At 35.7% G+C, this 23,048-nt stretch overlaps 5 protein-coding genes and 1 non-coding gene across 28 annotated transcripts in view; 4 read left to right on the forward strand and 2 right to left on the reverse strand.

Annotated features, from left to right (window-relative positions):
- Positions 1-3,555: 3,555 nt before the first annotated feature.
- LOC105283374 (poly(A) RNA polymerase gld-2 homolog A) lies at positions 3,556-11,387 on the forward strand. Of its 9 annotated transcripts, none has more exons than XM_026975436.1 (12): positions 3,556-3,875; positions 4,604-4,656; positions 5,114-5,634; positions 6,060-6,442; positions 6,763-6,947; positions 7,094-7,380; positions 7,465-7,633; positions 7,803-7,946; positions 8,049-8,177; positions 8,258-8,447; positions 8,521-8,636; positions 8,718-11,387. In XM_026975436.1, the coding sequence occupies exons 3-12, from the start codon at positions 5,449-5,451 to the stop codon at positions 8,879-8,881; spliced, it is 1,953 nt and encodes a 650-aa protein (XP_026831237.1). In that variant the 5' UTR covers positions 3,556-3,875; positions 4,604-4,656; positions 5,114-5,448; the 3' UTR covers positions 8,882-11,387. The 9 variants fall into 9 exon arrangements, with proteins under 9 accessions (XP_026831237.1, XP_011344389.1, XP_026831238.1 ...); XM_011346087.3 differs by having other exon boundaries at positions 5,488-5,634; XM_011346089.3 differs by lacking the exon at positions 3,556-3,875 and adding an exon at positions 3,882-4,059 and having other exon boundaries at positions 5,488-5,634.
- Positions 11,388-13,621: 2,234 nt separating this feature from the next.
- LOC105283373 (60S ribosomal protein L13a) lies at positions 13,622-15,717 on the forward strand. The gene is made up of 6 exons (XM_011346083.2): positions 13,622-13,733; positions 14,272-14,402; positions 14,652-14,761; positions 14,978-15,123; positions 15,354-15,476; positions 15,589-15,717. The coding sequence occupies exons 1-6, from the start codon at positions 13,713-13,715 to the stop codon at positions 15,670-15,672; spliced, it is 615 nt and encodes a 204-aa protein (XP_011344385.1). The 5' UTR covers positions 13,622-13,712; the 3' UTR covers positions 15,673-15,717.
- On the forward strand, positions 14,827-14,898 carry LOC113561532. Its single transcript, XR_003406248.1, has one exon. It is a non-coding gene; the product is annotated as a small nucleolar RNA SNORD34 (small nucleolar RNA).
- Positions 15,718-15,798: 81 nt separating the features above from the next.
- Positions 15,799-17,572, reverse strand: LOC105283370 (DNA-directed RNA polymerase II subunit GRINL1A). 5 transcript variants are annotated; one of them, XM_011346066.3, is made up of 5 exons: positions 17,440-17,572; positions 16,964-17,138; positions 16,645-16,894; positions 16,207-16,566; positions 15,799-16,099 (listed from the first exon to the last, which is right to left on the reverse strand). In XM_011346066.3, the coding sequence occupies exons 2-5, from the start codon at positions 17,104-17,106 to the stop codon at positions 15,890-15,892; spliced, it is 963 nt and encodes a 320-aa protein (XP_011344368.1). In that variant the 5' UTR covers positions 17,107-17,138; positions 17,440-17,572; the 3' UTR covers positions 15,799-15,889. The 5 variants fall into 5 exon arrangements, with proteins under 5 accessions (XP_011344368.1, XP_011344367.1, XP_011344365.1 ...); XM_011346065.3 differs by having other exon boundaries at positions 16,964-17,151; positions 17,440-17,562; XM_011346063.3 differs by lacking the exon at positions 17,440-17,572 and adding an exon at positions 17,256-17,395 and having other exon boundaries at positions 15,802-16,099.
- The window catches only part of LOC105283372 (14 kDa phosphohistidine phosphatase), a 63,876-nt gene continuing 58,106 nt past the window's right edge, over positions 17,279-23,048 (forward strand). The window contains exons 1-3 of one of the 3 annotated variants that reach the window (XM_011346081.2): positions 17,279-17,402; positions 17,522-17,613; positions 17,842-18,012. In XM_011346081.2, coding sequence (XP_011344383.1) covers positions 17,562-17,613; positions 17,842-18,012 — 223 coding nt within the window. In that variant the 5' untranslated portion in view covers positions 17,279-17,402; positions 17,522-17,561. The other 2 variants (XM_020033005.2, XM_011346079.2) reach the window with 2 other exon arrangements.
- LOC105283371 (arrestin homolog) overlaps positions 18,864-23,048 on the reverse strand; it is a 47,640-nt gene continuing 43,455 nt past the window's right edge. For all 9 annotated transcript variants that reach the window (XM_011346077.2, XM_011346076.2, XM_011346075.2 and 6 more), the window contains 2 exons: positions 21,054-21,335; positions 18,864-20,655 (listed from right to left, as the gene is read on the reverse strand). In XM_011346077.2, the coding sequence (XP_011344379.1) occupies positions 20,371-20,655; positions 21,054-21,335 (567 nt within the window). In that variant the 3' untranslated portion in view covers positions 18,864-20,370. The remainder of the gene's footprint in view (positions 20,656-21,053; positions 21,336-23,048) is intronic.

The raw sequence follows: 23,048 nt of genomic DNA on the forward strand, positions 1-23,048 counted from the left end.
CATCCGTGGAAAAGGATTTTTTATTCTGCACGAGCAATAAAGAGAATTTTCGAAACTGCAATTACCATCGCTATAGTGAAAAAATAGTTCACTAGCAACTCCAGCATCCCCTCAAGGACTTGACTAGAGCACTTCCGAGCAGCTGCGTGTAGCGACTCTTCGTAGCGAGAGGGTTAATACGTGGACAATAACGATGAAAATTAACCTTTTTTTTATTCATGTCGTTTGAAAATGGCAACTTTTTGCCAAAGCGTAAAAAAAGTTATATCACATTGCGTAAATTGATGTTTCGGACTCATAGATCGGACATTGCCATTGATTATGACGGCATAACTAACTTAACACGCGAAATGTTTTACGTACCGACTACGAAGATGATTACGGAAGTTATTGTTCCATGGACTTTCATGCGGATGTGATCGCACCTCTGTTCTTTCCGCACCCCTGCTCCTAATTCTCTATGCTCTGTACTGGCTTTCGGCGGTAATTAAATTCGTTATATTGCAATAGATTAAGTGGTATGTATAATTAACATGTAACTTGCGTTATACAATACTAAATTTTGTTTCTTTTTTTTGTCCGACCAACTGAGCGCACCGCTAATATAATAGCAGATTGTAATACATTGAAATTTATTGTGAAATCCTGTGAACCAATAAATTTGAGTTGGAAACAATACCCGCCTACAGTTTTGCGTTAATCCTTTCCTAAAGAATTTATTTGCAAAAGACACAAGAAGATGTTGAGAAGCGTAAACGTGGAAGCTGAACATTATTATTCTATCAGAAGAACGTTGCATTTGCAAAAACGGATATGTCGTTTTATAAAATTATCGTATTATAAATTCGTAATTATAATCGTAAAATTTATTTTTATTAAATAAAATCGTAATTATAAATTTATCGTCAAAGCTACTAATAATAAAATTAATAACTGACGCTATTGTTAATATGCGAATAGCTACATTTTAAAATACTTTCATCAAGCTAACGCTACCAGAGAGAAACCTGAGAGCGGCCACCAGCCTCCACGGGCACATTTCCTGACGTTTGACGCGCCGCCTGACAAAGTGGACGTGAACTAACTAGTTACGCTCGGTAATGATACATGATTCGTGTCCAAACTATTCACAAGGAAGCTTTCCCATGTAAACTCTACTTTCGAACGAGTCATAGTGCGTTCGAAAGGGAAGGTAAAAATATTAATGTCGTGTTCGAGGGTTGGGTGTATGAGCCTTGGTTTCGGAGAAATTTACATCTAAAAGTGAGCATTTTCCAGCGGTATGAAAAGTACCATGAATAGCTACAATTTGGCGTGAAGCGCGGTAGTCTAGTGGCTCAGCGCGAGACTCGTGTTTTGCCATCCGCGCAAGTTGGGTTCGAGACCGAGTTGTGATAATTTTTTTTCTTCGGATTTTTGTTTCTTTGTGTTTGCATTATATTTTTTTATTATGTAAATAATGATTTATTATGTTTTATTATATTTTGGAGGTATACGTATATTATAAAATTTTGACTCATTAAAAAAAAGTGTCACAACCTCTGTGCCTATGACTGTACAGTGTTGCGGATGAAAATTTATATAAAAGCATTTATGTTTTTTATGCTTTTATATAAATTTTCCATCCGCAACACTGTACAGTTATGTCAGAATTTTATAATAAATAAACACTCGACAGTATACAAACTATATAAATAAATAAAAAGTTTACAAATGTTAAATGTATATGTTTATGTCTCATTATCATATACGTATACCTCCAAAATATAATAAAACATAATAAATCATTATTTACATAATAAAAAAATATAATACAAACACAAAAACAAAAATCCGAAAAAAAATTATCACAACTCGGTCTCGAACCCAACTTGCGCGGATGGCAAAATACGAGTCTCGCGCTTAGCCACCGGACTACCGCGCTTCGCGCCGAAGTGTAGCTATTCATGGTATGTACTTTCCGTACCGCTGGAAAATGCTCACTTGTATCATTACCGAGCGTAACGAACTATTGGGTTGGCCAAAAAGTAATTGCGTTTTTTTCCAATAGATGGACATACATGTCTTCAAATGTAACTAACTTCATTCTAAACCGCAAATTCATTATGTAGGTTAACAACTCACAGTTCAAGCTTGTTTTAGAAAAAGAAAGTACGCGATTTCGTTAACAATTGTTTGTTTGCCGTCGATTTCAAAATGGAAAATCAAAAAGAACGTTTTCGTCATATTTTGTTTTATTACTTCCGAAAAGGGAAAAACGCTGTGCAAGCTCATAAAAAGTTATGTGATGTATATGGCGAAGATGTTTTAAAACTGCGGCAGTATCAAAATTGGTTTACTAAATTTCGATCTGCAGATTTTAATGTGAAAGATGCACCACGCTCAGGAAGGCCAATCGAAATTGATGATGACAAAATAAAGGCACTGATCGATTCCAATCGGCGTTTAACGACACGAGAGATTGCTGAGGATCTTAACATATCGAAATCGAGTGTTGAAAACCATTTAAAACGACTTGGATACATTAGTAAGCTCGATATTTGGGTACCACATGAGCTCAAAGAAATTCATCTTACTAAGCGTATTGACATCTGCGATTCTCTTTTGAAACGTGAGGAAAATGATCGATTTTTGAAACGTATGATACAGGCGACGAAAAATGGATCGTCTACAACAACGTCAAACGAAAAAGATCGTGGAGCAAGCGTGATGAACCTGCTGAAAGCACTTGAAAAGCAGATATTCACCAAAGAAAGATTATGCTGTCAGTCTGGTGGGACTGTGTATTTTGAGCTGCTTGCAAGGAATCAAACCATTAATTCAGACGTATACTGTCGTCAACTGGATAAATTAAATGATGCCATCAAACAGAAACGTCGAGAATTGGTGAATCGCAAAGGTGTTGTGTTTCACCATGATAACGCTAGACCACGTACAAGTTTGGTCACTCGTGAAAAATTGTTGCAGCTTGGATGGGATGTGTTACCATGATGTTACCACATCCACCATATTCGCCAGACCTGGCACCATCAGATTACCATTTGTTTCGTTCTTTGCAAAACGCCTTGAATGGTAAAACCTTTACTGCTGATGAGGATATCAAATCGTTCTTGTAATTGTTTTTTGCTGAAAAAGATAAGAACTTTTTTGAGCGCGGAATCATGAAGTTGCCTGAAAAATGGCAAAAGATAATCAAACAAAATGGACAATATATTGTTTAATAAAGTTTTTGTTTCCCATGAAAAATTCGCCTTTTATTTATATAAATTAAAAAAAAACGCAATTACTTTTTGGCCAACCCAATAGTTCACGTCCACTTTGTCAGGCGGCGCCAAACGCCAGGAGGCTGGTGGCCGCTCTCAGGTTTCTCTCTGATGCTACTAATTTGCGATCATTTCGTAGATAAATCTGATAAAAAAATAGCTAATCAGGCAAAATTCAAAAGTTCCAAATTTCCATAAGAGCACGCAATCTACATACGCGCAATTCTATGCTCGATCTATCGTGTTGCCATCTCATGGTCGATCCGTTCAACGCGAAGTGAGATACGGACGCCGGCCATTACGTCAAAGATTTGAAAATTTGAACGTTCGGTAGGTTTGTTGATGTGGCGAATTGCGGTAATAGTGGCGAGCGTGCGGCATCAATTAAGCGAAGCTGTTCGCCACCGACCCGTGACGCGCGCTATCAAAAGATCGCTGCCGGTCGAGAGATCGCGCCGGCAGTCTCTCTGCGATATCCGTCCCTCCTCGCCTCCTCGGAACGCCGCAGCTGTGTGATCGCACGAGACGCAGCCCGGGAATGAAAGATCGTTTTTTCTGCAAATTTGTCGTTCGTCTGAGGACAAATTCGTGCAACATGGCGACTGAGAACAGGTATTATTCCCGTGTACTCCTCTTGTGCCCCGTGTACGCGATGCGTGTCCTGTGCTCGTTCGACCTCCAGTCGCGTGCACGATGTTTGCACGCTCTGTCAAAACGAGAAAATATTCCACGTACTTTTCGTGTATCTGTATACAACGCACTGTTTACTTGAGCGAGCAGCGTCCATGTGTGGCGTGTATGTGGCGTGTTACTTTGTATACGTCCGACTTGACGAATGTATTTGCACAAATTTTGCAACTGCGGCGCCATCCTTGACTATTAATTGCGCATAATTTTTGTCTTGCATGTGTATTAAGTAGAACCGTTAAAAAAATCATGAAATTTCAGTTTACGTTGCAGTTGTTTTCAAGTATTATGTAGGAGTCATTAGAGTATAGTTGTTGAACGATATATCTATCGTACATGTAAAGTTTCTTGAGTAACTTGAAGCACAAAGATAAATGGAATAAAATATTTTGATAGTTGTTATTATTCTCTCACTTTTATTTACGTATATTTCGGTTTTGCCTGTAATATTATATGATAATAATATACAGATATTTATAATTACTGTGAGAGTAATCTGGTATTTTATTGTATACATAGATACTTTGCGCAGAAGATAATATGATGATAATTGTGCATTACATAAGTTACTATCTCTATTATATTAAAAGTTTAATGTATTTTTTCCTTTTATATGGGATGATTTTTAAACCCGTTATCTCGTTTTCTTCTAGGAAGTTGTGATAGAATGAGTACAAATCGTATCTTACACATGACCAGCCTGAGGGTAAAGATACACGTGTGAAATTTCGAATAAAAGTGCTCGAAACTTTAAGGGCATATGTCTTGCAGGCAAAGCTACATGTATCAAATTAATATAAGTAGTTCAATTTAGATTAGATCATTTGATAACAGTGAAATTGATAACACATGGATTATTTCTTGCCATATGAATTCTTTTTCTTTGCCATATCAATTCTTTGTTAGCAAATCTGCTATCATGTATGCATAAATATATCGCTTATTAAGTATAATTCATTCACGCTACAATTTGTTTTTGCAGAGCTTGTGCACGCTTATGTAATGCATATAGTTGTAAAATTTATGACAAAAGGTAGACACACACTGCAAAAGTAGTGTCTCATTGCTTCTAAATTCCTAATTTCCTTATCCTATATACAGCTTCTTGTATTATCGTAGAGTATATATATACATATATTGCCACGTATATTATTAAATTCTAGATTAACGTAATAGAACTCAAAAGATAAAAACATATATCTTGCAAACCTCTATAAAAGCAAAAAAAAACATACATAAAATATAAAAGAGCAAAAAAAAGAGAAGCAGGACAAAGCAAAAAAAGCTTAAAGTCTTCATATGCACATGGTGAATTACATGAAAACTTGGACTATCGTAAGATACGTTCAGTAGCAATATTTTGTGCCTTACATATATATTACTCGGTCGTTATAAGCATTTATGAAGATCGCTAAGTGCAATATATGTTGCTACATTAGCAAGTAAATCGCACGTTCGAAGATCACGTCTCGCGGTATCTCACATTCTCATCTTGACTATGTACCATACTATGTATCAATCACAAATGATGGTGCAGATAATGAGTGGACAACAAACTGGTGGACAGTGTTCACCAGCACAAGCTCACACGTTGCATATTAATGGCGTAAATGCGTTACATCAGACTGATTTCACGCAATATGGTCAGGATATGCCTGGACATGGTAGACATCGCGCAATGCAGGTATATGTTAAAATCTTTTAGATCTAATTTAATCAGCATACACTCTGTATTCTTCCCGTATTAAGCATACTTTTAAAATGCATGCGTATTAGTAATAGAGAAATAGCAAGAACAGTGTAATATAAGCATTTTGCAAAGTTATAAAAACTTGCATGTTGTTAGCATGTATTTTTAAACTGTTAATTTTTAATTAATTTAAATTCAAATAATTAGCTTCATTGCCAAATATATAGTTTATTATTAATGATTAGATAAATGAATCCTATAATATTTTTTTACATACATGTGTAACAAATACTAGTAAGTGTACTTATTCTTTACTTTTTTTTTATAAAGTTTAACACGTTTTAGTTATGTTTTCGTACCAAGCGTTGTCTTTATATATTCTTTTGCTATATGGAAGGTATAAATAATGTGTTTTGCAGACAAGGTCCTATCCATTAGATTTGTTGCAACTGATAAAAGTTGATGTACCATCATTACGACACGTAGAATATATGCAGTCGAACAATAACGCGTCTTCTGCAAATTGGGAAAGGCGAATGGGTACATCTAATAATTCAGTTATACCATCCTCAAACTACAAACCTACGAATGGTAATAATTCAACGAGGAAACCGGGATGGAATAACAGGAATGGTAGAAGAAATACGTATAGAAATTCCTTCGCAAAGTACGAAACCTACAATAGTGACAGCGGCTTCAGTTCTCGTTCGCCAACACCAAATAAACACCACATCGACAGTAGTTTAACAGAAAGTTCAGATGAACGAGACTCCACGAGTTCACTGGGAGGACAAGGGATAAAGTAAATACACATTCTTTTAAAATTACTTATTCATTATCTTCTAGGAAAACATAATCATTTTTCCTTACAACTTCTATGTTAAATATATAATATTAATGTATTAATGAAAAATAGAGAAGATAGATTTAATAGGTTATTAAAAGGGGTTTAATAGAAAAGAGCAAATGATAACGTAATTAAAAGCAGAAAAGTGGGAGGAAAGACGTAAAGAAGAAATCCTTGTGATCTCGATTTATTGATAATCAAAGACTTATAAATTATAAAATATATATACACACATATATCTATATATTATTCAATTCTATATAAATTGATTTCAGGAAGAATCATAGAATACATTTAGATAATAGAACAATTAAATCTACGTCAAATGGCTTAATCTCAAGTGCCTCTGCCCATCAATTTTATCAAAGTCAGCGATCTTTTAATTATTACCATAATACTACTGTTCCTACTCCCAGGTCACATGTGCAAAATTGTCAAAACAAGAGAAGATATTTATCAGGTAAATTCTTTCATTTGCAATAATAAATTTGTTAGCATCTGACACTTGCACAAAGGGGAAGATAGTAATAATATTTTAAAGAATTACAAAGTGCATAGTAGGAAATAGTTTTATTTCATCTTTAATTATATAGGATGTATTTGTAGGCAGGACTGAAAGCGTACCTTCCCAGAGGCCTCCACGAAATCGTAAATTTACCGAGGTTCCGTTACCAAATTATAATATGTATCCCAGATATTTTATCGCCCCTGACAGATTTCTTGCTAGATCTCACTTGGTGACGATGACCTCTACACCGAGCAACCTCGTTTGCGGCTCAATATGGGATAATCTATCGCGAGAAATTTGGTCAAAATTTATTTCGAATCAGCAAACAGAAGCTACTTACAGGAAAAAAATGATGCTATGGAAGCACCTTTACATTTACATCAAGGTAGAAAGCAAGATTGGAATTAACAGCGAATGAAATATATTTAAAAAATGAAGTAATTGATTAATAAAATAATCGTACTTTTAGACCTCGTATCCAAAATATGGTCTGTTTTTGGTCGGTTCAACAATGAATGGATTTGGTTCAGAAGATAGCGACGTCGACATGTGTCTCTTGGTGAGACACACGGAAATGGATCAGAAATACGAAGCCATGGAGCATCTAGGGCAAATATTCAGATATCTCAAAAAATGTGGTACGTAAAACTTATAGGTATTTTTACACATAATTATAAAACTTGTATATAAGACACACGTCCATTCATGAATATATTATCATTATTAAAAAATTATTTTAATACACTTATATGATAAGTGCAGCAGTTTACTGACAAATTATTTTGCTCCGTGTCGTTCTACATCTAGATTTCATCGAACAGCTTCAACTTATACAAGCAAAGGTGCCCATTATAAGATTCTGCGATGGGCTGCAAAATTTAAAAGTCGATTTAAATTGCAACAATGCCGTTGGCATCAGGAACACGCAATTGTTGTATTGTTACTCGAAGCGTAAGTGTAATCAATATTTTATCAAATATACGTCGAGCAGTGATAAGTTTCCAAAAGAATGTTTACGTTATCAAATGTCACAATTATATGCTTCTTTCATAGTTGATTGGAGAGTGAGACCGCTGGTACTCCTCGTGAAACTCTGGGCTCAATGTCACGATATCAATAATGCAAAAGACATGACAATATCTAGTTACTCCTTGGTCCTCATGGTCATACATTTCTTGCAATGTACGTGCGCCGCAAAGACTTATTCCTTTCTCCGGACTTCTGCTCCGATGCATCGTAAACTGTATCGCACTGTTTCGCAGGTGGCGTGAATACCCCGGTCTTGCCGTGCTTGCACTCGATGTTCGCCGGCAAGTTTGGCCCGCACACGGATATCTACAGTATCGACATTCACGAAGATTTGCGCATCCCGTCCTCCGTCCGTCTGCCCGAGAATCGTCAGCCGCTCGGGGAGTTGCTTGTAGAGTTCTTCAAGTACTACATCACGTTCGAGTGAGTGACCTCTCGTCATAGAAGCAACGCCACGTATTTCGATGATGATATTTACTCTGTGCTGTCAAATCAGTTTCAGTCGCTACGCGATATCCGTACGTCTGGCGAGCAAAATACCGATAGAGGAGTGTCGCATGGCACAGTCGCCGAAAAACGATCCTCACCAATGGAAATATCTATGTATCGAAGGTACTTTTTGTTTTACGTACAGGTGAGTCAGTAATGTTTTTTTTTCATGATATTTATACGGAAACTGTTGCAACATTGTAGAGCCATTCGACCTGACTAACACAGCCAGATCGGTTTACGATCCAAACGTGTTCACGAGAATTAAGCAGATATTTCATATCACGTACCAAAGACTGGCGGAGTCGCGCGATTTAAGTCTTATATTTGCCAAGATAAACCAAGATTACTCTTCTTCGTGGACGTAACTGTGTCATCGTAAACTAGCGCAGAAACGCATAATCACGTTAGCTAGGATAAATAATGCTTAAAAACATTCCACTTCGAACGAGTCGTTCCAAGTGAACTGAAAGCGTTAAATGCTAGCAGCTTAATGATCTGATGATCTAAAAAGGTACTGAAGGATGAAATGGCATTAAATGAGACTGCCAAGATCGTTTGTTACGATGTGCTTGTTACCTTGCGACATTAAACTTTATTTTCGAACGATTCATAATATTCGCAAGATACGCAGCAGTGTGATAACTTGTCCTTCGTTTAATCCTCTGCTTTCTTCTTTGGAGGATTTCAAAATCATTATTGATTGTGTAACATCCTGAAAAAAAGAGACAGCTTAACTGTCTCTACGTTTGCTGTGTGCGAACTAATTTTATTATTTTGATATGAAGTGCGTGAAATATTCGAACGCACGGATATCGTTCCTACGTAAAAACGCTAAAATTGCGTCACGTGCAATAAAGTCTGCGACTTTATAATTACAATCAGTTAGGCTTGCTGGGATCTCTCTAAATCTTTAACGAATTTAATCGTAAAGTATCAAAAGCATCCAAAAAGTCAATTCCTACGCGGGTAATTAATTTAAATGATAACGCAGCAATCGGCGTAATATCCTTGCACCAAAATTTTTCAACGTAATTTTTCTAGTATTATTATCATTATCGTTACCTCATAAAGCATAATGTCTTTCATGTGATATCAACGGATAAGATTATTGCCTTACGGATATAGAGTGCCTTGCGACTACCGATCGTTGTTAACGCGATCATGTGTCGTATCACGTTGCCAACAACCGTTTATTAAGTATATGAAATAACTGAGAAATTAAAGGTAACGAAATTTCCTTTATAGCATCATTAAAGGCTGATTATTAGACGCTACATAAATATGATTAACAATATACTCTTAATTAAAAATGTTTCAATCTATATGCTGTAAAAGTGTGCGTCTAATTGAGACAACATCCTATACAATATTATATGCATACAAAAAAAAGGAAATAGTACTTATTATTTTGTATAGTTGCTATTCCTTGTGAAAGAAGTGTTCCACATGAGCGTAGCATCATGAAAAATATATAAACTTTTAGTATTATCTTTTGCAAAATATGAAAAACCAAAAAAAATCGAAAACAAGAAATAAAATAAATAATAAAAAATGTTACTGATTCGAACGAATTTATTATTTATGTTTATAGTATTTTGTTCAGATGTGTGTATAGGCAAAGAACGGTGGATAGTGAAATTAGCAAGACTGTGTTTCTCTTAAAAGGATTTAAGAACTTTGTACAATTCTAATGACTGTCATAAAAAAAAACTTGCATAAGTTGATAATATATAAGTCTTTGCATTAACGGGATGATTTAAAACTCGATCCTGAGACAGAATATAAATTGATATTGTATTACATACGAGCTACGATAATAATCTTTAATCTATATATCAGTTAATCAAAAATCGTAAAAGTAAACAGATTTCAATAAATTTCTTTATTATGATCTTCTCTCAGGAGTAGAAAAGAAAGAAGGGAATATTTTTCCATTCAATATTAATAAATCACTGTATTTGTCTTCAGAAAATTAATAAAAATATATAGTTATTCTATAAGTTAAATAATTTTCTATCACTGTTTAGCAAATCACTAACTTTGTAGAAAGACATTCGTGCAAAAATTGTCTAAAGATAAAGTTAGCTTCATTTATTAATATTGGAAATAAGTAGCAAGTGTAATCATCAAGAGACGATAATTTTTCATTGACATATTTGTTTGTGTCCTTAATAATCCTTTCCAAAAGAAACACTTTACGCTTAATACTTTTCTTTATTTGTTAAAAGAGAAATCGATATATTATTATTCTTATTCTTTTAATATAGTCTAGTCTTCTATTGACTAGTCTTCTTTTCTTCAAAGAAAAACGAAAACAAAAAAAATATACGGTTTATTCTTGTATAATAATATTCTTATAGCTAAAATGAAAAAAAAACGAGATTCTTGCAGTATAACAAATAGATTATTATTATGAATTAAAAAAGAAAGCTCAAGGTCTATATGAATAAAATATCAAGTAACATCTAATTTATAACGTAATAGGAAATCTTCAGTAGCATATATATCTTTTGTATCGTATGTGTACGGTTTGCAATATTTTTTGATTAATATAACTGATGTAATCTCAATGTGATATTCGATTAGGCTTATACCTTTTTGTGATATGCTATATGATTACCTGTATACGATGCTACTCTCTACGTGCTAAATTTAATTTTTCAATGCGTTTTTATATACAAACAAACCAAAAAAGCGGCGAAAATTGTGCAAATTACGTTGCAAAAATTACATCGTTTAAATAAATTCGCAATAGCGTATTGTCGCCGCTGTTAATATAAGAATATGATCTCCAAAATTTATAGAACAAACACAACCTTTTGTAATTCCAATTTTCTTGTTAAATAAAAGTGAAATGTTTATACATGTGTACATACCTCTCTGTTCTGCTTTATTCTACATTTTGGTTTTAGAAAGTACCAAGCATTAATATTACTAAATTTTATCTGAATGTTTAATACTTTAAACAATTTACGTTTTGCAATTATGCAGGTAAAATAAAATATATTAGAATTAAAAGGCATAATTAAACTATATTAAACATATAAATAAATAGAAACATATATAAATTTAATAGAAATATATCTTTTAATCAACAATCATGATATATAAATATCTCCCACACATGCATTTGAAAATGCATTTGAAAGTACTGCGTGGAAGTTACAATATAGAACCTTGCTTTGCGTGGAACCTCGCTTCACATGAATTGAAAACCTATTTGGAATCGTACTAATTTGCATTGCAAGTACACACGCGTTTAATTTCGCGCACTTTGACGTCACCGCGCATGCTCGGTGTGCTCTACGCCCGTAGACTGCCGGTATGACAGATTTCCTAACCCCGAAACTCATTTTTCAGTAGGTGATAACTTTCTTTCTAGTTGAGAGCGACGATTTTCCTTCTCGCAATCGTATTTTCTCATCAAAATAAACGATATTGCAAAGTTAGAAGGAAATCGGTGAGGAAGCCCGTCTCCTTCAGTTTTGCCGAAGCGAAAAAGAATATTATTTGGAATGATAACTATACGCTTAACTAATTTTCATTAATTATTAAAAAACTATTATTTCCCAAACTCTAAAATTGGTTTCCTAAATTTTCCCAAACGATTCCCAAATTATTGAAATGGAAAACAATGAAAAATATCAAAGATTATAAACGTTTTTCCATTATATAGCCTATAGTCAAAAAGTCCCTAGATTATTCCTTAGATTAAACTGCACGTCTGGATGATGACTTTAAACTCGATTTTGAGGGGAAATCATTATTTCCCAAACTCTGAAAACATTATAGGCGTATTTCCCAAATGATTTGGCGTTGAAAGAAGCGAAAAAGAAAATTATTTGGAATGATGTCTGCTAACTATACACTCAACTAATTTTCATTAATTATTAAAAAACTATTATTTCCCAAACTCTAAAAGTTGTTTCCTAAACTTTCCCAAACGATTCCCAAACGATTGCAATAAAAAAAAGATTTATCATATTCGAGATCTCGCTCAGGCCGGTATTCATAGTCGAATCTTATATTTAAGACCGTCTTAAGTGTATCTTCAAATACTCCATAGCCAATGAAATGATCCATACAGCATCTGCAGATAAACTTAAGGTGATCCTGGAGTGACTAGTGAAACAGTGTTGCCATTTGCTCGAAAATGACAATTCAAATGCTTAATATAAAAATTTAGCAATTTGTACGCACAAAATCGCAGTTTCGCAGGGTGGGGACACAATTAAGAAATATGAGGATGCTTGTCGAAGTGACTTTAGAAGCGTAATAAAAGAGAAATCTGTACAATCCTTTACAGAATACAGGATTCTGACAGGATTGTACAGAATTCTCTTTTATTACGCTTCTAAAGTCATTTCGACAAGCATCCCTCATATTCCTTAATTGTGTCCCCACCCTGCGAAACTGCGATTTTGTGCGTACAAATTGCGAAATTTTTATAAAAAGCATTTTATTGTGCAAATGGCAGCACCATCGCGAAAAAATTCCCTAGTCACTCCAGGATCACCTTAAGACGGTCTTAAGGGCATGCTGGAGTTGCTAGTGAACTATTTTTTCACTATAGCGATGGTAATTGCAGTTTCGAAAATTCTCTTTATTACTTGTGCAGAATAAAAAATCCTTTTCCACAAATGAAGTATAGATAGAAAGAAAGCCCGCTCTACGGGACTTTATATTCAAAATGGAAAAAAGTTAGAAAAGACAAATGCAAGTTTTTAACTTTTTTCCATTTTGAATATAAAGTCCCGTAGAGCGGGCTTTCTTTCTATCTATACTTCATTTGTGGAAAAGGATTTTTTATTCTGCACAAGCAATAAAGAGAATTTTCGAAACTGCAATTACCATCGCTATAGTGAAAAAATAGTTCACTAGCAACTCCAGCATCCCCTTAAATATAAGATTCGACTATGAATACCGGCCAAGAATGACGTTCGCGGCCGTTGCGAGCGTCTTCTTCTTCTTCCGTTAATGGCTCCCGGCTAACTTCCCGGAGGTCCTTTTCCTTTTTTTAAATAAAAAGAAGGAAAGAAAGCGTTTTGAAGTATTTGGGGCACATCGCACTTCCCTAGTCCTAGGGAAGAGGTCGCGCCGATAGCAATCACGAATCAGTCATCTTGCATCGCAGTTTCCGTTAGAGGCTCGCGTGTCTTTCACTTGTCCGGGCTCTTTTCCGGTTAGACTCGGACGATGACGGGGTTTAGTGAGAAGGTTCGTATCGAAAATTACGCTACTTTACACGATCGAGATGTTTTCCGCGGATAGTGCTTACGATTATCTAGTACGAAGACTAATGCGTAAGTTTTCTGATATTTCTCGGGAGGACCATCCGTATCGAAAAACGCGGAAACTGACGGACGACCCATAACGTCATGCACGTGCCCTGTTCGCCGCGTTGCTCGCGCTATACGAATACATTCGAGCATGTGATACGTATCGTGAACATGTGGATCCCGTAATTAGTTAATTATTTCTAACTGAGACACGAGATTTTGGTTAAATTCGAATCGCGAATTTGATATCGCGTTTACGGACTCCAAACACGTGGATTTGCACGCATCGGACTCGACAAGTAGCTGCTGCTACTGCAGCACAAGAGAAGACTGTTACGCATACGCACATGATTACACATTTACCTACATTATATGATAGTATCATGAAGAAAACTCTTTGTATGACAACAGCGAGCTAGAACCAAGTACCGATTGATGGTTAATTTTTTACTTAATTGAGGTTATGATTGTTTCAGCCAATTTTAATAGATGCCCGCGGGCATTTGCTTGGCCGGTTGGCCGCTATCGTTGCCAAGACCATCCTGCAGGGCAACAATGTCACTGTTGTACGCGCTGAGCAGTTAAACATAAGTGGCAACATCTTCAGGTTTGTAAATCTTGTGTTCGGCACGGTTGTCCGTACAGTAATGTCCAGTCAACAAAAATGAGATGATAGTCTAAATAACTGAAAATTTCTGGTCGAGATTGATTGAGTATAATATTTGCTATGTTTTATTTTTATTTATTTGAAACAATGAGAATAATCGATCATTGTTTGTCGAACTGCATATTTTCTGTCTTCACGCAAGGAAATAATGCATGAGAAATGTTGTACAATTATAAACTTCATTTGCAGGAACAAGTTGAAATACATGTCCTTCCTGCGTAAGAGGTGTAACGTGAATCCCGCGCGTGGTCCGTTCCATTTCCGTGCGCCCAGCAAGATCTTTTGGAAGACAGTGCGTGGTATGTATAGTTCGCTGTGTGTAGTCGGGATTGGATCAGTGCTGCACAAAGTAAAACTGTTACGTGTATGCCTATGATTACGTATTACCTACATTATTTGACACGCTCATGAAAAAACAACTTTGTATGAGGCGTACGATGTTTAGTGAGCTGTGCACACTGTTCTGTAACTTAGCAAGCAAAGACATAATAAACAGGAAAAACTTGTTTTTGCAGGTATGATCCCACATAAGACGCAGAGAGGAAAGGACGCTCTCAGCCGATTGAAGGTTTATGAGGGAGTTCCGCCACCGTATGACCGCAGGAAGCGCCTTGTCGTTCCTGGCGCCATGAGAGTGATGTGCTTGAAACCAGGCAGAAAGGTTAGACCGATTGTACATTATATTCAATTTGATCTTAATTCTTCCGTAAGCTTGAATTTTATTCTTAATGCAATTACAATGATGGTATGGTAATTTGCGACTGATTACTGGTCTGTCGACCATTGTGATGTCACTTTGAGCTGAGTTAAAATCTTCCAATGAATAAATATTCTTGTAACAACATCGAATGATGAACATGATGCTGATGCAAATTTTTTATTTTTTTTAAGTATTGTCACGTGGGCAGACTGTCCCACGAGGTTGGATGGAAGTACAATGCTGTGGTTCGTACGTTGGAGAACAAGAGACGCGTTCGATCCATCCTTGAAGTTCAAAGAAGGAATAAGCTTAAGGTAATTAAAAACATACTCAATGATCATATTTTTATATTTTTATTCAAAGAATTTCTCTAGTTTGTCAGATGCTCAATTTTACGCGCAATCTTATATTGCATATTTTTTGCAGAAACTTACCAAGCAAGCTGGAGAATCAGTCACCAAAGCTACAACACCGTATACAGCGATCATCAATAGCTTTGGGTACAATTGACATACTTGTTATACATAATACAAAAACAATAAAATCTGGACATCATAATTGAAAGTCTTTTATTCCTTTATTCCTGGACTGATCGAGAATGTAATCAAGTAGCTTAGAAATGAGATGTACACTTTCTTTCTTTCTGTCTTATTATAATTTTATTAACAAAATATATAATATTTTACAATTAAAAATTGGTCTATGTGCATATGTACGAAAATTTTGTTCAACTCTCAATGGAATCGACAGTGAACACTACTGTACCGCCTTTATCGTTATCTTCCTCGTCGTGCACTTCGTCAGCTTCGTCTTCGGAGGAAGATGAAGGGGACGAATCATTCATACGATAATTTCCAACATTTTTTGGCGCGGGACCGATCGTGTGCGTTCCTATGTGACCAGTTAAACGTTCTATTGCATACTTCGCTTGAACTATCTGTAAAATATCAAGATATTGTTACAAAAAAAAACAGTCTTGTGTGCTACATGCACATACTTTAACTGATAAATTTTGAAAGACGCGATTTTGAAAATGCTGACTACCTTTCGCTTCTCAGTTTGTTCTTGCTGCAATCTGAACGATTCATCAAGACTCAAAACCTTTGCTGCTCCGTGGACTATAAGAGGTGGTGTAGCTGCTGTGGCTTCCCAATTTTCTGGTAATTTCCTCTGTTTCTCCTTCATCGGATCATGCACGTTACTCTTAGTCGTTTTGTACGGTCGGAATGGCTCCCTCTTCGTCTCTCGCGCCTTTTCCACTTTGTCGACGATGTATCTCACGTGCTGTACATTCAAAGGATCTGTTTCAAACGACTTTATTTCGTCTAGATCCTCAGGCTTGATGAGACTCTCCTCGGACACGACGTGTATAATTTTCTTCTTGTGAACGCCAGCTCCCGTAGGCTGTTGTGGCACAAATGATATTTAATACTGTAGGTATTTGCCAAGAATCTGAACGTTTTACACAAGATGCTAACTAACTTGAGCTAATATCTTCAATGGATCCTCTTCGTCATCACTGTCCAATTCAACAACTTTGGTTACATCATTGTCATACTTCCCCGTCCATTCCAGTTTAGTCATAGCTGCTTTGCCCTCGCACGCTATATTAAGTCGCGACAGCAGATTGGCCGCTTTCTCAATTTCATCTTTGTGCTGAAGTTCTTTTAATATTCTGTCACGAAAGTCTTTAATCCTTTTTCCTTTATCAGGAAGCTTGGAGACAAAATTTCTAAAAAATGGATAAGTTCAAGACACTTCATTTAGAGTACAGTCGACCGTGTCCTACCTACCTACTTACTTGCAGGCGAGAAGTTTATTCTGCCTCTCTAAAAGTTCCTCCAGTTCAAATTTCTGCTTATTTGCTAAATCATCAATGTAGCCTTGGCTCTGCTTCCTCGCTGGTGGTAGTACATTACCAGGTACCTTCTTGTTCGGAAACATTCCTAATCTTTTCGTCTAGTCTAGTTAAATTCCTGAAAATAAACACTGAAAAATTGTCTCATATAACAAATAGGTTATGTAAAATATATCAAACATGCATGGTTATACAAGTTTTGTTAACTACAAATCGCACACTTTAAATCACTCACAAAATTAATAAACCTTTTAACGAGTCTTGCAAACAATGACAGTAAATATCGACGTAATGGAAAGCGGTTTAAACAATACTATTTAATTATTATATCAGCTGTAAATAAAAATACTCTCTTGGCTTCAGACTACTCAGTACATGTAAGGTAAACTCATTGGCATGAAAATAAGACATATTCTTACATCAATAAAATCGTATTTTCGTTGTCAACTTTAGTTTCTCAGTGTCAGTGTTGTACTTTAGTAAAGTTGGCAACGTAACTAGGTACGACTGGATTCAATTGGCTGTACACCTATGGGCTGCAATGGGCACAATTTTGAAGCTTGTGACGAGGAGCCGGCAAGTTACTCCCAGAAGTAATTAATCGCAATTTGCACGTATAATGTTACCCGACACATGGAGAGAGTGTTCGAGACACACTAAACCTCGTTACTTTATCCAGCAATGTGGAAAATATATTATTGACACGATAGGATATACAGATATAAATAGAAACAACTCCTTTGTGTCAGGTTATGTCGTACTGTCTCTGCTTGCTGTAATGTAATGTCAATGATTAATGTTGTTTTCGTGGTTTTTTACAGGCGCGATAAATATACACCGATTCGTTACAATGTCTCAGTTACTGGATAAAATACCGGACGTGGATATCGATGGCCACGGAAAGTTCAAGTACATCTTGATCACTGTGGAAGATGAGACCAACAAAGCTAGCAAGCAAATCGTCAGAGGATATGCGAGAGCACAGTGGCACGGTAAGTTTGTAATTTATTTATGCTTTTTCATTTATTATATTGTATGTCTGCAGTTTTATTTATAACTGCTATATCTGAGCATTATTATTCTGGAGCATTTGACATATTACGCTTCGCTACTGTGCGTCACATATGCGTGATGCGTTGATCCCTCATGAAGGACCAGTGTCAAATATATGTAATAGTGGCTACTTTTTATTTTATTTTCACAAAGACAAACAAAGTCTATCTTTTCAAGTGGTTTATAGTAAAGGTTTTTGTTTGCTGAGTGGTAATGATCATGTTAATGGTTTATTTTAATGCGTAAAATGCATATAATTTGTCAGCTCAAAGGATTCAAAACTTGTATCAAGATAAAAGTATTGTTTATAATATATGAATCATGAAACATGATCTCTTGTTTGTGACAATTCAATTGTTATATGTTTAAAGCATTATTATTTCTCAGAACATTATTTTGATGCATTTAGTTCCACAAGTTACAATATATAGGGGATGTCGTTTTTCTAAATGCTATAAATGCTATATAAAAAACAAACAAAGAAAGATAAAGAAACAATTGGTTTTGTAATATAAAATATAATCATTTGTCTTTCATACATAAAAGAAATTGGACCTAGTCAAAACACTTTTTTTTCGAGAAAAAACAGAAAATTATGCAACTCCCCATTATCCCCGGGGATCGGGATCGGGGTTGTGCCCACTCTCCCCTAAAATTGATTTATATGCAAGGATTGTGAATTTGCAAAGGATGAAGGATTTATTTATCAAAGTTATAAGATGTTATGTGAAAGATAGGATATCACTCTTGGAGTATAAAGATATTGTGATAAAATTTATATACATTATGATACTTTGCTACATGAATTTTTGTATTTACGCATTTATTATTTACAATACTAAAGACACAATCTGTACATCTTTACATATTTTTATTGTGCATGGAGAAGCGATAGAAGTATTATATGATATGGGTGTTAACACATCTCATATTTGAAAATTATTATTTCTATTTGTTGTGCTGCTTCGTCACGTTTTATTAAATCAATAGATATAAACTATTTATTTGTAAGTAAAAAATATAACAATATAAAGTGTTGCACAGTAACGTTAAATAAAATGTTAGTGATATATTTGACATATTTCTAACAATAGAGAGGTAGAAGAGGTAACCTGTACATTTGATTGTTATTTGTTGTTGTTGTTATAATAAAAAATAGGTATCGACACCCTTTTGGAAAAATATATCTGATATTTTTAATATCGTATATATTATTTTATATAGACAGTTTTTAATAAATTTTTGATAGATAGTTCGTAAATAAAAGTGAACACGTATGTTTTCGCGGTATTCTATATGTTCCCGAAATTAATGTATGCAAAATCTGATTATGGATGATTAAAGTGGCAGTAGAAGATTTTTCATGTATTAATTGAATAGGAAGATACGACGCAAAAAATTCCAAGCAATTTACATTCATGAAGCTTTAGATCATCAGCGACTATGTTTTTCGTAGATTATAAGAATATCTTACATACATCATCTTTATAACAACCACCTGTGAAAAGAATATTACAGGAATATATACTTCCTGGGATATTTCCTGTTTTTGCTTAAAATAAAATTAAATCGAAAAGTTTTTGAACTTGATTTTTAATAAATTATATCTCTTTAATTGCACCTTTTCTCACGCTGATATAACTTCCATATGATACGTTAATAGCGTGCAGCTTCATACACTTAATTACAACGACGACATCCATATAAGTGTCCTTCTTTTATCAAGAGCAATCGAACCCTGTTACAATTTGCGCGACAATACGAAATAAACGGCGCGTAACTTGTTCGATGTTTGATATTTCACGAAATATGTTTATTTTTAACTACGTAATCGTACGATCACGACATTGCCGTTTCTATTAATTCTTTTAACGAGAGACAATAAGTTGTTCTGGAAAATTAAATAATTGATCATTTCTGAATTTTGTATTTTCCTTCCTCCGCAAAGCGTATGAAATCTCCATGTTTGCAGCGTTTTACCACCAGTTCAGCTAAGAATTGACAAGATTCACTATGCGTTGTTCATTTTTTTAATTCCATCGATATCCGTGCACTTTTTGCAAGATATCCATATTTATTTGCAATATAATTTATAAGGGAGCGTAATCGGTAGTACTTTGACAGCGAGAGATCTCCACTCGTTTTGTTTACTAAGAAGCTCTTCTGAAGCAGCACCATGCTCTTTGAATGCTAACACTGAGTCGACACGCTTTGTGATTCGAATTCTTAATGTTCTTCGTATCGTTATTTTTCTTGACAGATGTCTGCGACGTCTCGTCGCCTTGTTGCACCTGCTCTCAGGTACTGTCAGGTTCTTCACAGTGCTCTATCAGGTCTACGTCGGTTACTCTCGACTCCTGCTCTTTGATGGCCTCTAATTTGTTTTCCTTATTCCTGTGACTATTGGTATCCGATTTACCTGATTTCTCTGTGCACTCATCCGTGCTCTTCCCAAATTGCTTTGGTGGTTCTCGGATAGGAGATGGAAATCCTACGAGATCCGGATCTGTATTACTGTGCATCAGCGCAAACGGCAGCTTCAAAGACACTTCGCCGCCCATCGCCGAGATCAACAGCTTGACCTTAACGTAAATTGCGTAGCTTTCATGTATGCGTGAAGTTTTATATTTCATCCTACTTAGTTTTGGTATTGTAATTGAACTGATCATCACAGAAGCAACCTGTCTGATGTCAAAGAAGTCAGAGAAATTGAGTTCTCTTTTTCTGGAAGAGTATTCTACAAAAAGTTTGAAAATGCGATATGTGTGTTAAAAATATGCAGATAGAAGTGCTTCATTTTTTATCTTTTTATGAAATAAAATATTTAATGACATTTAAAAATTTTCAGGTATTTTTATATAATCTTCTCGTCAGATATGTCTTTTCTGCAATGATTAGTTCAATTTTCTGGGCATTGAAAATATTTAATCTCTAAGCGCATTTGTCTTCAGAATTACCTATTGTTTCGTATATAAATTACCTTTACGTAATAAGACACATAAATCGCAAAGACATTTCTATCATCAGGTCCATTCCCAGGGCAAACGACCGTTGATGCCAGAGTTGCTCCGGCTTTCATATAACTGTCCTCTAAGGCGATCCAATTCTTGGTCGAGCCCTTAATAGGCCTGAGCGTATATATCTTCTTCAAAGTACCGCCTGGTCCCAAGGGGCAGCCTTCTTGCGAGGATACAAGGGCTACGACATTTTTGAATTTGCCGTTGCTGAACATGCAAACGTCCACGTGTTGCACCACAAATACCTAAAAAAAGCAATTTGTTAGATGGAATGAGATGATCCTAAATTAACATGTATAATTGTTTTAATATCTCAAATGCATGAGTCATCAGTGGTCCATTTTTATTAAGTAAGATAAATTATATGAAGTGATTTGTAGAATCTAGACTTAAAAAATTACTCAAAGATTGTATTACATTTGCTACATAGAATCACTTCTGTTCTACCGAATTTTTCCAGGAAGTCTTGTCCGCTGAATCGATACGCATGTCTAGGTAACACTCATTAAAGCTGATTGTTATTCGGCGAAACCTACTGTTTCCGTTTGGTGGTCGCCGCTTAAATTTGATTACGGAATGTAACCCGTCCAACTTATGGGCGGTCAAGGGGTGTCGGTTTGTTTGCCAAACTGCCGGAACAAAGTTAACACGGGGTTGCGAACGCGCCCCTCTCTGACCAATAGACAGGATACCACCAGGATAACGTGTTCCTATTTTCAAACAGTGTTCTGCGCTAATGAAGTACAGCTCGAAAGCGTCTCTGATGCAAACGCAATTTCCTGTTACGATGTAACCCTAGCATTCTCAGGCTCGCTTCTCCTCCAAGAAGATCCTACGTGTACAAACTTGCGGCCGTTCCCAAACCCGTACGTAAGAAGGAAATGCCAGACAAATCAACGCGGATTATCGCAGGCAAATTTAATTCAATGTCCTCGCTGACTTTGTGTCTTATTCCTTTTGTACAAAACAAATTGAATTATAACTCCGACAACATGACGTTCCTTCCCGCAGTCTGCAGATAGCTTTCAGGAGGGAAATGGCTCCTGTCGATTCCTGTCTGTCGTCGGGGAAAATCGCCAATATCGATAATGCGTTATTGTCTCTCCTTCACGAGAAAGCTCACGAGGTGCGCTTGACGGGAATATTGGTATTTATTATTGATTAATACAATGATTATCTGCTGGACGTTGCGATCTAACAAATGCTTATTTCGTTGTTCTCTCATTTTTTCTTTTGAGGGGCACAATGTTTTAAGAGATTATTCAGTAATATACACTTAACCGACGTGCTTGAGCGTCCAATGTTCACAATTCTGAGGCATGAAAAGCCGTATTCCTTGTCTTTTGTTAGTAGCTCTTTACATTTTATATAGAGTAAGGACCGACCGCTAAAGGAAAATTCTTCTTTAGAATTTTCTTCTTAATTCTTATTTTCTCTATTTAGATGAATTACGACGACGTTTATTGAGTTACTCACGCATGTATAGAATATTTCACTAGAGGCGCGAGTAAGGCCATAAATTCTTGAGTGAGATGACATGACCATGTTTCGTCGTGCGGTGGTTCTCGGCCTTTTATGGTCGCAAAACAACGCTTGTAAAATTATGTAATTAATTTTGTGAAATTACATTTAGCGTCCACGTGTTGTACAAGTACAAGCTTTGTGTAATTACGATGCCATAAAATGTGTAATTAAAGTTATGTTATTCGCTTGTTTGCCTTCTCAAATTGTCAATTATACAATTTTGATTAAATATACAATTATGAATGCAAGCCGAGACACGTAGAGAACGACAACGGTAGTTCTCCTTGAACTTTGCCTTCAAAATTGGCGGTTTGAGTCAATCAATATTTCGCGGAGGCCAATGATCTCCGTGAACGTGCTCGAGTTTCTATTTCTCCCTGGCAGGGATTACTCTTAAGCCTTGATTTGTAGGCGGTTTGTCAATCGGTTTGTAA

The sequence above is a fragment of the Ooceraea biroi genome, chromosome 2, assembly GCF_003672135.1.
Source record: "Ooceraea biroi isolate clonal line C1 chromosome 2, Obir_v5.4, whole genome shotgun sequence".
Lineage (NCBI taxonomy): Eukaryota > Metazoa > Arthropoda > Insecta > Hymenoptera > Formicidae > Ooceraea > Ooceraea biroi.